Raw genomic sequence first — 15,508 nt, 5'->3', positions numbered from 1 at the left:
TGCAAAATAACTTCTGCTGCAGCACAGAGAACTCACTGCTTCTCATCTTTGGATCAAATTCTGCAAGTTTCCTTTCATTAGGCAAAACATTTTAAAATCCAGAATTTTTCTGTAAGGCCAAGCAGAGCAATTCTATGGTGCTACGTTACATTACAGCTGACATTACATCTTGAAGAGGCATTTTCACTGCAGCAAAGTCTTGCTCATTAGGGCTTTTGAAACTTTCAGCCAGCATTCCCATTCTCACATGACTTGCTAAATCTCAAGGATTCATTTTTGCCATCTAGTGGATTTGAACAGAATTTACAGAAATTTGCTAATGACAAAGTTGAACATTATTGTTTGTAATAAAAGATGGCAGTTTTAATTTATGGTTATATTTGAAAAAAATATTTATACCTGGAAAAGAGGACTGTTCCCTCTACGTAACCATTTAATGAGCACTGAAAGAAAACAGGATTAATGTGTGGGCACTGAGACTGTGAAAAGAACAGCTGAGGTTACTGCACTGGAGTGTGGGATGGAGCACTGACTGAAGGGAGGAGGTTACTCAGAGGATTCCTCATGTCCAATGTGTCTTTTCTTATAGCAGTCCTGGAAATTTGTAAAATAATCCAAGCAGATCTCTCTTCTGCTGCCCACTTCCCTTCTATTTTTGTGGGGTGGATACAAATAATATTGAACAAGTTATTTCCAAAAGTAGTTTAATGAACAGACACTTAGGCTTAAGAGAGGGGCTATTTTACATACAAATAGATGCCAAAATAAAAAAAATAGAACTTCACAAGTTCCATTCAATTTTTTAACCCAAGGTGTTCATTAATAACTGTAACTCAGGATAAAAATACTTCTTTTTATGAATGTATAATATAACATTGATTTAAAAGATACATATAAGGAAGCAATGAAATACTAAAGTATTTCAACACCAACAGCTAGGTGGCATCTCTGAACTGGATACCACCAACTTGAATCCCTCCATTTTCTCTTAAAAAACTATTCTGGAAGCCCCTTAACATTCAGAAATATAGAATGGTTTGGGTTGGGACCTTAAAGATCATCTTGTTCCAGCTTTCACCACTCCATGGGCAGGGCTGTTCCCATTAGTACAGCTTCTTTAAAGCCCCATCCACCCTGGTCTTAAACAATTCCAGAGATCAAGCATCCACAGCTTCTCTGGGCAACAGTGCTAATGCCTCACCAAACCCACAAAAAATTCCTTTCAAATAACTAATCCAAACCAACCCTCTTTAAAATTGCTCCTCTTGTCCTATCACTACACACCCTCTAAAAAAGTCCCCGTCTCTCTTTTGTATAAAACAAAACCAAAATGTATTTGCATTTAAAGACAAAATATTGTAGCTGTACTTCATGGAGAAAACATGGTCCACTGGGGTTCACATCCTTTCAAAAACATAAAAAACCCCCAAATTTTACAAAATACAATTACACGATCACCTGATTTTAAATTTTTGAATCCGATGTAATTAAAACCCATAATAAATTATATTAAATTTCAAGATAAAGAGATGTCAATATGAAAGATCTGGTCTGTCACTGAGTACTTTGAATTCTTCCCAGTTTCAGATGCTTGGATAGAAAGTTAGTGATTAAAAACAGGCAACAGAAGCCTGCCCACTTTTAGTAATGGCAAAAGATGGAAACTGACTTAAAACAAAAACCTTTTACAATCCTTTTATTGACATTTGACATAAAGGTTTCAAAAAATATGCTGTGAACTTCCTTAGTGGTTTATTAATCAATATTTTGAAAAACCAGATAAGGCATTCCAGGTTTTTTAAGGTGCATTTTATTTTACAAATGCATAAAAATGCATTTCATTTTACAAATGCATAAAAGTAGCGCAACTTGTATAAAAAATATAACAATACAGTCAACTACAAAACAGCAGCGTATCACACGCAGTCTGCAAGATTCTTTTTTTCTTCAAATTGTTTGTCTACTGCAAGTGAAAGGGCCTGAAGAAAAGTTGTCATTGTGACACTGGGGGACTAAAAATAAGAGAACATTTTGTTAGACACACCAAGGCAATAGGCAGACATAGTATTTTACACACAAATCACAGTACTTAAAAGAGAAATATTTTAATTTCATGTTACAAAAATTTCAAGATTCTATAAACCAAACCGCAAGTTTATTTAAATTCGGCTATCACAGCAAAGTCAAAGTCAACCTGGGTGAAGTTTTCAGTCACAATACTGTACATTTGCTTAGAAAAAGGTTTTTAACAAATTATTATTTATAAAGTGGTAGAGGTTTTGGGAATTTTTTTTCAGCAAGAAATTATAAGAGCACCAGTATTAATGTTCATTTATTTAATTAAAAGTAGAATGCTCTTGGGCAGATCAATCCCACCTGTCTTCTTCAATCCCATTCTAAATTATGGACAACACATAATTGTTTTGGTCTACAAAGCTTCAGAAACAAGTGCAGTTTAGATTAAAAGGGAGGTTTGGACCAATCTTTCACTTCAGGCAGTGTGTGTTCAGATGTCTTCCTGCCTGTCTCAAACTCAACCCAAAATATAATGAACACAATAAAATCACTTGAAAATAATAAACTTACTTGAATATAAAGTGCATGTGCTAGGAAAGGAAGCTTTCTCAGGACCCGGCCACCAAGACCTTCACTTTTTCTATGGTAAAACAGACAAGTGCTGCTTAAATGCTAAATATCCACTCTTAAAAGGATGCCTTTCCTTTTTCTGTGTTTCTCTATAAAGTTGTTCCAAAAGAACTTCAGATGACAATTCAGTAGCTCACTTGCAGCTCTTTTAGCATGAAGTGAACAGACAAATTCTGCTTGTGGGAGGCTACACTGCAGCAGCACAGGCACAGCTGCCTGGCAATGCTTGCATCAGGCCTCTCACATTGTTGCGCCAATCTCATTAATTTGGGGGGATGTCTACCACAGTGTGGTATGGACACAACCACTTTTGGAAGGACTGGGAAAAAACCTAGTTTGAGTGCTGGACCTTATGGGTACTGCCTGTCTCCTTCTACCTATCATTTACACAGTTTTCTTCACCTCACCCACTTCGTATATGTTAGCATCTTCTCCAAGCACTGCTCTGTGTACATAAAATGCAAACCTCTGTGCCTGAAAAAACTTACTTGCTTTTACTTCACTCCTCACTGGTTAAGACTGCATACTTCAGGAACAGAAACAAAACACACTTTGCAGACTTTATGAATATTATTTTGTTCCATAGGGACCAGCACTTTGGAAAAAAAAACATTGCTTGATATTGATATTATTGTTTCAAGAACTGTTATGATGCAGTGAAAGACCATTTGCTCTACCACCATACTCAGCAAACCATAACACTATCTATTTACACTTTATTCCTCTCCCCCTTGTTTTTGTCCACTTATATCTCCACACTAAATACTGATCTAGCAGATGGCAAGACATTTCAAAACACTTTCTTAGCAGGATCTAAGGCACATGCTATTTCTGCCAAAGTGCATTACAATTCCCAATATCCACTGAAAACTAACGCTAATCCAGCCAGCAACTTGTCAGGAGGACTTCAAATGGCAGAGCAAAAACCACAAGCAGTACTAGACCAAGCCAGATCTGAGACTAAGACATGTTAGGAAATTGTGATTGCTTCCACTTTTTGTCCCCTGAAGGTTTTTGCACTTTCCCAAACACAAAAAAAGATTGAGCTGTTTCAGATCTCCAGTTGTTGGGAAATTTGGTTACTTTTACACATTATTCCATAACTCAGTATGTATGTATGAAAAAAGTAGAATTTCAGAATCTTACCTTGAGATATCTTTCAGTACTAGGCTTAACCTTGACACATTATTTTCTATGAAGCCAATCATCTCAAGCTCTCTCAGTGTCAGAAGCTGCTGTCGAGGATATATTATTTGACACTAGAAACAAAAGTTACAAACTGTTGTATGAAAAATAAATGCATTCAAAATTAAATTTTACAGTAAGAGTGGAAATACAGAAAATGAATTAAATTTACGTATTTTTGTTACTTAGGAAGTATGATTAAAATGCAGAATTTATTAAAATATGGTATTTTACAGTTTTGCTCTCAAGTATTACCTTCATCAGCTCTTCCAGGCAAGAAAGATATATTCTAAATATTGCTGCAGTAGATGGAGGTCCAATGTATTGTTTTATGTCAGCCCTGTCTACAAAGGCCATGTCAATTTTCTCTGTAATATTTGAAGTAGTCAGGATAACTACATTGGGATACCTTCAAGACAAAAATAGATTTTTACGTCACATGTAAAAGATTTATGTCCTTTTATGACTGGCAAGTTGATACCTTCCTTCTTATGCTTCAAATAATTTTATGCAATAAACTTCACATCACATCATTCTTGTCAATCAGGAATTACATTAAATGATCTGAAGCTCTTGGCCAGGTATCACCAGACTATTTCAATGCATAGTCTCTTTCCTTCAGCTGTTTCTCAAGTGTCCACAGTTCCTCTAATTCTATTTCAGAAGTGATATATGGTAACTTCCTAGAAACTACTGGCATAGCTTCTGACACACACAAAAAGATCATTAAAAGAATTGTAAATGACCTTTAATCAACATGTTTTACATTTCAATTTTGATGTCTGCTCTCCAAGCAAACATCATGATGCTCTGTCCTTTTTCTCCCTCTGTCGTTAGGGGAAGCATACTGTCCATAGATTTGATTGTCCACCCAGGTACATGTAAAATATTCTGCTGGATTACTCCTATTTCTTTTCAAGATTAGCATCGTGAACAAAGAATAACTATTCACTAATTAATCTGGTTTAGTATTCCAAGTAGGAATTGAAATTTAGCAGGAATAGGAATACTGAAACTGTCAATTAACTTTTGCTACTGCAATAATATGCAAACAATACCTTTTAATCTGGTCTATTTGCGTCAGTACAGCATTGACCACACGAATAGCATCTGAAGGCTCTGTGCCTGCCTTGAAGGCACTGCGAGCTGCCGTGAGGCTTTCCACCTACAAAAACCCAAACCAATCAACCAAAACAACAACAACAAAATCACCAAACACCAAAAAAACCAAAAGGATTGCACTTTTGGAGTCTTGGCAGCAAACAGGTAACCCATGCAACACACCTTCAGATTCCTGTGCCTACTATCTAAAACTTCTTCAAAATCTTTTGTTAGGTAGGAATTTCCCGGGAAAAAGAAAGGCATGTCAAGGAAGCAAAGTGTAGTGAGGGAAATTCCTTTTTGGATAGCAGAATGGAGGCTGGTTTGCATTTTAAATTCTGGAGGTGGAGGAATGGGACACCACCAGAATAATGAATAGGTTGAATTTAGAGTGAGATTCCCCATAGGAACTCCAATATGACAAAGCTAATAAGGTACATACTTACTAAGTTGCTTTTCTATGCAAGTTTGAAAAAAATCTAACAACAATGAAATGAACCATATTCACGTTTTTTAGAGCTTTACAAAAAATGTAAATAATACAAATCTGGGCTACTTTGAAGTTTAAAACAATATAATGTAAACATACAGCAGCAAGGGAAATTCCACCAAGAAAGGCTTCAATTCATTTTCAGCTGGAATTTGCCTGCTAAGTGATACTATGTTCCTTCCAAACCTCCCAAATCTGCAGCAGTCAAGACTAAAGTTCACTCAGCTGCACAATCATGTAGCTTACAAAATAGCATAAATGTGCTTTTATTGTTCTTTACAAATGAGCACTATTGCAGCTCCTTCCCATCAATTTCCTTTCTGCTATATTTTATGCACAACAATGCTATTGGAATCATACCTCATCAATCAGTACAAATACAAGAGCATCTCTGTCATCAACTAACTCTTGGATCTTCTGGAACATCTTGGTTACAAGTTTGCCGCTCTAGAAAGACACCATATGCATATGTTAACTATTTCCTTACCACACAACTTTCCAAGGCTTATCATACTTAAAGGTGTAAATGCCTGAGTTTTAAAACAACTTTCTAATAAAACTTCTCTTTAAGCATTTTCAAACATATTAATTATTCTGAACAATCTCTGGTGCACATATTTAGGAAACAAGCTAAACAGAATATTACAGTGTAATTTCTAAAATATGTAGCTTATTTTATTAGGTACATCAATACATACCTCAGAAAACCATTTAGAGAAAAGGCTATGGCTGTTTATCTCAATTAACTGTCCATACCTATACCTAAAGTATGAAGAGAAAAAGAAGTATCAACTCCATTCTAAATAAAAATCAGAGATATCAATAACTTCTGTAAGTGTCATTCCTGACATTCTGACCCTGGAATTCTGTGAATTAGTGCTTTAAATTACTTACCTTTCAAAATATAATACATATTTTACTGATATTATTTTTGTTGCTGGAACTTCCCACATTGCTGAAAATGTAACTGGAATTCTTATACTAAATTGCTATTAGAATTTCCTCATTAGAACAGGGTAAGTAACTCTTACCATGATAATTGCCTCATTCTTCTCTTTGTGTAAGATTTTCTTCAGTATAGCAAGAAGTGACAAAGTATCTCAACCACACATTATAGAGCTTATGATTTTCATATGTTCAGTTTAGACTAGAGTAGGATCATGCCAATACACATTATTTATGCTACACCTTTTATTTTATATCTTTGGGTTTTTTTTAATATAGATTTGTTAGGTTGCTATGAACTTTCAGGCTATTTCTTATAATCTGATATCCAAACTGACCCCTGCAGATTGCAGCATTCAGACAATCCAAGCACAAAAGAAATTAGTTTAAAAACCCACTACCTATTAAAACCAGGCTCTATCAAACATGAAGATAACAAAAACCAAAATACTCCTTGATCCTCTGTCCTTTAATACTCATTGATATACAAAGTGGGCAAAAATTACTGTACTGCCACTGGAATGTCTTTTACACACCTGGGACAATTATTTACACAGTTTACAAGGCATAAAATATCCTAATCAGTCTAGCAGATCAATTTTATTGCTAGCCTGGTGCACTACAAAAAAGAAGACATAATAGCACTAAGTTACTTGAAAATAAATACGAGATATACTTGGGCTAATGAAAAAGAACAACTAAGTATAGTAAGCTAAAGTGAAAAATTTCCAAAAAAAAAATCACCTGTATGACAGTCGAATTGTCAGCTTCTGAGCCAATGCTTTACAGAGAGAAGTTTTCCCAGTTCCAGGAGGGCCTGATTTGAAATCAGATCCATACATTACACAGAGTCTGCATTAGATTGTTAATGACATCTAACAGATTTTTAACTATTTTATTTCATTACAGCATTAATTGTAGAGTAAAATCACAGCAGATAATGATTGCGTACACCAGACTATTTTGAGAAAATTGCTTCCTTGACTACAATCCTAGAGCTAATGCTGGATTTTATATGTATGCAGACACCATAAAGTTAAAACATTCAACAGCCAGAGAAGCAAAGAGTATCACCCCTGCAGGGCTAAACCTCATCAGCATTCTCTATAATCAGCGCTATGCTCAAACTTGTATCTTCCTGAAATGCACTCTTCTAACATAGAAAACAGAAACATATCACCATCAGTTTGATCAGCTGTCCACTCTCCCAGAAATTTCTTCCTTGGGGAATCCAGATCATCTTGAGAACTATACTCTGAGACAAACCTTTTGGATCTGACTTAATATCCCATGGAAGAGTCACAAAGATTTCCTCCAAAGAGGCAAGTACAAGCACAGTTACCAGAGTATGAGTCTGAAATAAAGTCTTTCAAACAAAAACATCTAAAAAAGAGGCTTCTAAATTGTAGAAGTAAATTGACAGTTGTAACTTAAATACAACAAACAAATATTTCCACTATGACCTTTGATTTTTGAATACCAGTCTTGATGACAAAATCAGTGCAACATGCATTTTGCAAGAAAATTGATTCAGTTGATGCTAATCTCGTTTGTGGTATAACCTCTACAGTAAGTTAGAACTGACTGAAGATTTCAGCTTCACTAAAATAACTAAAAGTAACTGAACTAGCAAGTTTTGGCAACAGAACAGTGTCAACAACACAACAGATTGCCTTCACAGTTTTCCCAAATTTTTTAGAAAGCTATAACTAAAAAAAATTTAGTACTGCAATAGAAGTTTAACTAATATATGCCTCCTAGTATCTTCAGTATCTGCATTATTTTTGTTCATTCTGTAAAAATGCAACAGTATCACTTAAAATTAAGAAATCCACAGTTGTCACTGCACTGTAAGCTTTAGAATTTAAATTCATGCAAAACATGTATATGTGAACATTGATTTGACTCTAACATTACATTTCATCTAAATTTGTACTATTGAGGTGCTGCTTTCATATCATCTCGTTTTACTACATAGGATTGCAGTACAAGTCTTTCCAGAAGGAAAGTATAAACAGCTGGCCAGTGAATCAATCTACTTGGCTTAAAACAGATCATTTTTACCATGCAGCAAAACAACTCTGTTCCATGATATCAGGTTGCTGTCAACATTTTTGTCAGAAAATAATAATGTTGTCGTCACATAATCGAGTAACTAAATGAAGAGGACAGATAGAAAGACACAAATTAGAGTCATAACAGCAAATATAACCACAAATAGAATCAATCTCTAATGATGTCTATTGGGTACTCATAACAACAACAAAAAAAAAGAGCTCATCTCTTTTAGTCAAATTTATTTCTGCAAAGGATGGGAATTCTTTTCTGTTCTGCCCTCAAGAATAAGAATAGCATGTACTTGGCACAAATGGAGTTCCAGAACTTTTAAATGGATAAATTAAACACTTCAAGGAAGGAAAATTGATTTTATTTTTCATTGTCCCACGTACTGTGTGTCTGTAAAACACAAGCTGCCTAAGCACAGAGAATCAAAGACTCAAATTCTGGGTCCTGTTTAGATGTTGTACAGCTATACATTTGTACAGTTTGTTGTAGTCAGCCCACCAAACAAAGCATTTCCTGTCACATTTATTTCCTTTTTACTGAAGCATTTGTATCAGCTTCTACAAGGAATTCGTAGATTAATTCCTCCAAATAACAGAAGTTGCATGTATTTCCTGGAATGATTGCTTCTATAAATATTGCAGTTTCAATTTAGAATTATCTAGAATTAGGAAGTAGAGAACTCTTTCAATAAAATGAATATGAACTTCAGGTGTGAATCTATGATGACTTTTACCTATAACACCTGATACCACATTATCTTCTGTTGCTCTTACGTGTAACGAGCTTTAGATCCCTGCATGTTGATGGGACAATACAGTGGTGCTCCTGCAATATCTCATGCTTGAAATGGAGCAATCACACAACAGCAAAAACAACCAAACTTAATCCACATATTTGTCAAAATTCTCACTGTGCCATTTTGAAAATTCACAGCAACTATTTTAGAGCCCATAGAACCCAAACATGCTCAGGCATTCCCATGGTTTAAAGAAGGAAGATTTACAATTTTACAGTAGTAGTTCAAGTTTGAGTCATTAAAAGCTACCATTTCTTTCTACTCATATACACTTACACTCAACAGTGATCAGCTTGCTGTTATTTAGAACACCAGCAAGTCTAATGAAATAGTCTTGTCATTTCACAAATGACTTTGAAAACTGTTCCATAAATTACACAAATGTGGATGTATTAAGTGATTTTTACCTTATAAATTAAGAAGTACCATCACTGGAATGTTTAACTTTTCTCTATTTGGTTATAAAGACTTAAGTGAGAATACTGTATCTATGGTATTACAAATAAGCTAATGAATTAATTATTTGTGTCCAAGAACTTCAGTTAGAAGCTGAATTGAACTATTTGTGGGGTCTATTTGCACCACAATTACTAAATTTCAGATTACGGTATTACTGTTCTACAATCTCTGGCAGTTATCATCACAATCTCTGATGAATGCACAGGATCTTCAAGCTAGAAAACGAACCCACGGAAGTGTTTAGTTTCTTTCCAATGTCTTGACAGCACTCAAATGGCAGGGCACTCAGCTTTAGTAAAATCACTGAATAAGTATTTGCATGAACAGTAGCCCTGCTTGCTGACATTACTGCCAAGTCCATTAACTGTTTAGCTGCTGCCAGAAACAAAGTTTATGGGAATCTATAAAATTAGAGGGTTTTGTGAAAGCTGGAAAAGGCAGGCTTCAGATACAGCAGAATTGTGAGTAGAGCTAAAGCAACAGTTATGAGATAGGTCAGCAGAAAAATTATTTAAACTGCAGAAAAAGCAAGGGCAAATTGAACAATAGCCTGCGTATTAATGCTTGTCTGAATAGCTATCTAAGTTGCAGAAAGTTTATCTAGCAAGATATTAGGAAGGTTAAAGCTTAAGAATGGAGCTCTGTGTGCTGTGTTTTAAGGCTTACAAATAGGTATTGTATTCAAAATAAGCAAGCATTGTTTTAACCAAAGGTACGTGTGCTTATCGTGATTGGATAGAACTACTGTCAATATGCTTTTGCTTTGTGTGATTGGTTAGAAGCTTATAAAATAAGTTGTAACATTAAGTTTTTTGGCCCGCTGCCGAGATTGTGAGCTGCTGGAATCTTCCCATTATCATAATCATGTAATGAGACTGATGCTGAAAAATAAACAGCTCGAAGCACTTTCCCAGCAGCCCCGTCTCGTTTGTAGTCTGTAAATAGCCAGCGTCAAAAGTTACACTCCCATTCCCTTCTGCCCAGCCTGCACCCATATCTCCACAGGATGCAGCAAACTTCAAACAGGTTTAATTTCAGCTCTTACTTCTCCTCAAGTGATTTTAATTGTTATTCATTTCCAACTTACATTTGATTTTACTTCAGTGTCATAGATAAGACTTTCCCAAAGACCATGGAATTCAGCTGCAAAAGCAATATATTATATACCTGTTTAGTATAAATCAATCTGGAAACCTGTAACTCATCATTGCAGCACAAAACAGTTTTCAAATTATGCTCAACTAAAATGAAGAATTAAGAACACGTATATGAAAGCAAGTAAAGCACCTGTGGGGGAAAAAAAAGTTTTTCAACTTTTTTTTCTCAAAATGCAAAGACCACTTTCTACACACAAATTCAGCAGTTACCCAGCTTCTATTTCCTCCAATATCTGTGACAAGAAATTAATATTAATTTATTAACATGAAATGAAAAATATCGTTCCTTCCATTCTCAGTAGAGGATGAACTTACATTTCACCAAGGAAGCAATGAAAACTAGTGGTAGGAGGAGGGTCCTAGGGCAAATTTTATCATTCAAGTTTGCCTTTTTTATTTAACATTAAGATGTAAAAAAAACCATGTAGCTGAACAATGCATAAAAGCCTAAAGCTGTCATTTCAGTATCAATCATTCGTAGCCGTTGGCTTCTAACTTTCAGCAAAGAAAAGCATAAAAGACTGAACAACTATAAACCACGAAATTGTAGCAATTATTGCTGCAGTGTGTTTTCTTTAGTTTTTATTGGCATGGTCACTATCTAATTTGTGATTTTACAATCCCTTTGTGTTGTCCTGACCTTGCCTTTGGAGTGGCACAGGTTTCCCATTTTGCATCTCATGTTTCTAAATTTAGACTTGCTCCCTCATTGTTATTCAGTTTGGTCAAGTGTCAGTCCTTCTGTTTGTTACCCAGCCACTCCCTGCCAAGTTTCAAACGCCTCCCCTTCCCAGCTGTCAATCCCTACTATCCCTACTCTTTTCCCCAGGACCTTCCTTACTCCTCCTCCCCTTAGGTGTCAATCCTCCCCCGAACCCACCCTCTCTTCTAGTAAATTCCTTGTCACTTTTGTATCCTTTAGAACCCCTTTGTTTAGAACCCAAGTTATTCCCTTCCCTAGTGTTCTTTCATTGGTCTAAGTACGAATTACCCCACCTCAGACCCCTCCCCAACCATATCCCTGTTGGTTTGCTACCCTAAACGCCTCTTCCTGACAAATGTTAAAAAAATTCCTGTTAATCGTGAGTCAAGGTCTTGTCTGTTTGGAGTCCTGAACTCAAGGGAAATCACCACCAAATAAAGCCACCCCAGCTCTACCCCTGGACCCGTGCTGCTGTCTTTTTGTTCCTGTGCTGAACCTCTATTGGTAGCTGGGATTCTGTAGAGCTTGTAAGGGGGGGTCTGGTGCACCTCTGGTGTCGCTGAGCCGGGTCACTCTGATTTTAGTGCGCCACGACAATAATGTCAATGTATCAGTTTTAATTCTTCCTGAAAACTAATGTAATGAATAATTAGGCATTTCACAACATGGAAAGAGTAGGAAATGTTTCAAAATTACTGTCTCTCTGAGCTAAAGCTCACACTTTTGCTTTTCCTTTCAGGCAGAGAATCAAACTTCCCCAAGCACAGGACAGTAACAGGCAGGTCTGGCTCTATCACAGAGGAAAGCCTGATTTTTCCTCTCCAGAAGATAAAGACCAAATCTCTTTACTTTGTTTGTCTGTTTCATGTATAAAAGCAGTACTGTCATAGGGGCTGGAAGCCAGTAGTGAGCTCTGGAAAATGAACATTGAAAGTGATAAGCTTCTTGTGGATCTTCAAGTTAAAAAAAACTTGGAATGCAATCACCAGTGTTAAAAACTTGCATGCTTCTGATTATGACTACATGTTTTAGACAACAAGACCAGTTATTTTCACACATCCACAAGTATTACAGAAATAAAGGATGTGTTTTGGAATCATCTGCAGCACGTCAGTCAAAACCAAAAGGAAAAAGTCCAAATATATTTGTTCCATAAAGAAAAAAGTCCACACATATTTTTTATATAGACAAACAATAAATACAAATAGTACCTTTATAGGTAACTATAAACACTTTTAGCCTTTGCAATATTTTCTTTATTGCTCTAGAGCTCCCAGAAATGCCACACAGGTACCTGCTGGTAGCACCCAGTGGTGAGCTGCAGTGATATCATCATTCTCTTCTTCCAGGTTTTCCGAGGTTGGTCCTTCTTCATTCAGATGAAAAACATGAAGAGAAAGACTGCTTGTGCTCAGGTCAATAGGCTAGAATGAACACAAAAAGATTTGTTACCTGTCATATTTCTCATTCAAAGCTAGTTGAACAAAAGAAAGTTACAGTCCTCAGCTGGCATTTATCTCTGAAGCCTACTACCTCTGTTTCAGACCTTAATAAACAGTAAAAAAAAAAAATAGACACCTTTTCCTAGTTATACTAGTCAGCCTAAGAAGAGATACTACATCATTCTACAGACCTTGTCTTGCTTCTGCCCTTAGGGTACCACTACAACTAGTTTAGGGGCACATAAACAGAGGTGCACGTTCTTGACCAGAAATACCTGTCTGTCCTTCAGTTTCAGGTCTGTGTCCACAATTGCCACAGACTGCACATTGTTGTTAAGGAAAGGGTCGTCAAATTCTGTCCACTTGTAATCACCAAATACGATGTTGTGTCTGTTCAACAGCTTTAAGACACTCATCCTAATATCTTCTTTCTTGGCCACACTAATAAGAAAGAAACATCATTACTTTATGGCATTGACATTTATAAGGCAATTTGAATTAGTGTTGGAAAGCATTATTTCATACATGAGGCTTTCATGGAAAATAGCTTCTATCTTGCACACACCAAAAAACCCAACCAAACAACCAAGCAAGCAACAAAACCCCCAATCCTAAAAAAAAAACAACTAACACAAAAAAATCCCAAACCCACTCAATCGTCCTCCAGCATTCTACAGGAGAAAAGAACCTGTCAGATTCAGTCTGTCTGCAAAAGCAACAAGTTGGACAGTTGGTTTTAATTTGTGCATTAAAAGACATAATCCAAATAATACCATTTGCTCTGTTTGAGGTCATATCAGGGGATACTGAATGAGACAGCTAGAAGACTTCAAGAATGGAAAACAGTTATGCAATCTGTGTTCCAGCAGGAAACCCAGAAAGACTCAGAGCTAAGCTACAGACTGAATTTGGTAAGCTTAGCTTGGAAGCTCCATTATACTTTCAGGACAGCTGAAACATCAGGATGGGGACACAATTTAGGGAGAATTCCAGAAGAGACAAAAACTACAGGAACAGGAATACCATTTGAAGATTTAACTTAATTTTGCAATTTCACTCATTCAAATGCAAATTCTCAGTCCTCTGTTAAGCCTGGCAAAAATAGCACAGTGTGTATTTTACTCTTTGATTTTTCTAATGTCTCGGACATGCTCTCCCATATCCTTCAGACATCCAAAACCTTAAGATAAGAACTGGATAAATAGACAAGGAGGGTTGGACTGTCCAACTCAGAGGGCTGTGATTAGTACAAAGATTAAGCAGCCTGTCAGTAACTTGGGTGGGGAGAGGCAGTGTGGTGCTCTTAGCATTGGGACCAGCACTGTTTTTGCATCCTTGACAATGGGATTGAAAGTGACTGCATCAAGTTTATGGATATCACCAAAGCAAGGAGAACTTTCAATATTCTGGAGCAGGGGGGCTGCTATTCAGAGGGACCTCTGCAGGTTGGCAATACGGTCTGACTGGAAACTTTTGACGTTCAGCAAAAGGTAAACATGAAATCTTAGCTCTCCACCCACTGCCCAGATAACAGAACAGATCAGGGGCCAACTGAATGACATGCTATTTTGCAGAAAAGGGTCCGTGGGTCCTGGGTGGATAAGCTGGCAATAAGTCGAGTGTGCCCCTGCTACAAATGAGGACAACCTTATTTGAGGCTGTGCTACCAAGACTGCAGATGTAAGAGAGAGTAAGCGTTTTCATCCACTGGCTTTGTAAGACCACATCTGGAGTACTGTGAGCAGTTGAGAGCACAGACACAAAAGAGACAAGGATAAACTGGGGCAAACCCATAACGTGACCAACAACTTCATCATGAGACTGGATGACATGACCCACAAGGTGAAACTGAGCAAACTGTATTTGTTCAATCTTAGGAAAAGACACAGGTGAGGAAACTCCCGGGAGAGCACAGAGAAGGCAGAGCTGGGCCCTGCGGGCTCTTGGAGATCCGTAGAACGAGGCCGAGAGGAAACAGGCACAAGTGGCAGCAAGCAATGCTTTGATCGGATACCTGCTCGACTTCTGGTGAACTTCCACATGGATCTGAACGCTGTCACACACGTTTGGGAGAGCTTGCTTCAAATCTCCAGCAGCGTCTTCCATCTTTCTCGCTCCTAGGGAAAAAGCGATACCAAAGAGAAGCGACTTCCAGCGACTGCTACGCGCCCACGGCACGGACGGCCCTTTCCCGGTGCCCTGTCCAGGTGCACACGGCCCCCCGCTAAGACCAGGTACGTGATCGGGACGAAGATCAGGATCGGCACCTTCCCTCCCTCAGGAGATGGCGACGACAGACTCGGGACACGCCGCGAGGGCGGTCGCGCGTACGGACGGGCGGGCGGCTGCTCCCGCCTCAGCGCTGGGGACAGGGAATCACCTCAGGCAGGCACGGCCTTGGCAGCGACGCGCCAGGGCGACAGGGATCGCGAGCGCGGGCGAGCCGGAGGCACCAGGCACCGACTGCAGCAGCCGCTGTTTGTAAAGGGCGCGCTGGGCGAGGCAGGGCCGGCCACT

The 15,508-nt window shown here is 37.7% G+C and overlaps 1 protein-coding gene across 3 annotated transcripts; it reads right to left on the bottom strand.

Annotated features, from left to right (window-relative positions):
* Nucleotides 1-1,711: 1,711 nt before the first annotated feature.
* TRIP13 (thyroid hormone receptor interactor 13) lies at nucleotides 1,712-15,459 on the bottom strand. Of its 3 annotated transcripts, none has more exons than XM_063159211.1 (14): nucleotides 15,259-15,311; nucleotides 15,006-15,108; nucleotides 13,267-13,432; nucleotides 12,844-12,973; nucleotides 10,777-10,832; nucleotides 8,432-8,522; nucleotides 7,112-7,184; nucleotides 6,121-6,184; nucleotides 5,783-5,869; nucleotides 4,890-4,996; nucleotides 4,087-4,240; nucleotides 3,793-3,905; nucleotides 2,587-2,656; nucleotides 1,712-2,012 (listed from the first exon to the last, which is right to left on the bottom strand). In XM_063159211.1, exons 2-14 carry the CDS (start codon nucleotides 15,095-15,097, stop codon nucleotides 1,917-1,919), a joined length of 1,299 nt encoding a protein of 432 aa, XP_063015281.1. In that variant the 5' UTR covers nucleotides 15,098-15,108; nucleotides 15,259-15,311; the 3' UTR covers nucleotides 1,712-1,916. The 3 variants fall into 3 exon arrangements, with proteins under 3 accessions (XP_063015281.1, XP_063015274.1, XP_063015263.1); XM_063159204.1 differs by lacking the exon at nucleotides 15,259-15,311 and adding an exon at nucleotides 15,372-15,459 and having other exon boundaries at nucleotides 1,713-2,012; XM_063159193.1 differs by lacking the exon at nucleotides 15,259-15,311 and having other exon boundaries at nucleotides 1,713-2,012; nucleotides 15,006-15,249.
* Between the last annotated feature and the right edge of the window lie 49 nt (nucleotides 15,460-15,508).

The sequence above is a fragment of the Melospiza melodia genome, chromosome 1, assembly GCF_035770615.1.
Source record: "Melospiza melodia melodia isolate bMelMel2 chromosome 1, bMelMel2.pri, whole genome shotgun sequence".
Classification (NCBI taxonomy): Eukaryota; Metazoa; Chordata; class Aves; order Passeriformes; family Passerellidae; genus Melospiza; species Melospiza melodia.
This window is presented reverse-complemented; position numbering and strand designations above follow the sequence as displayed.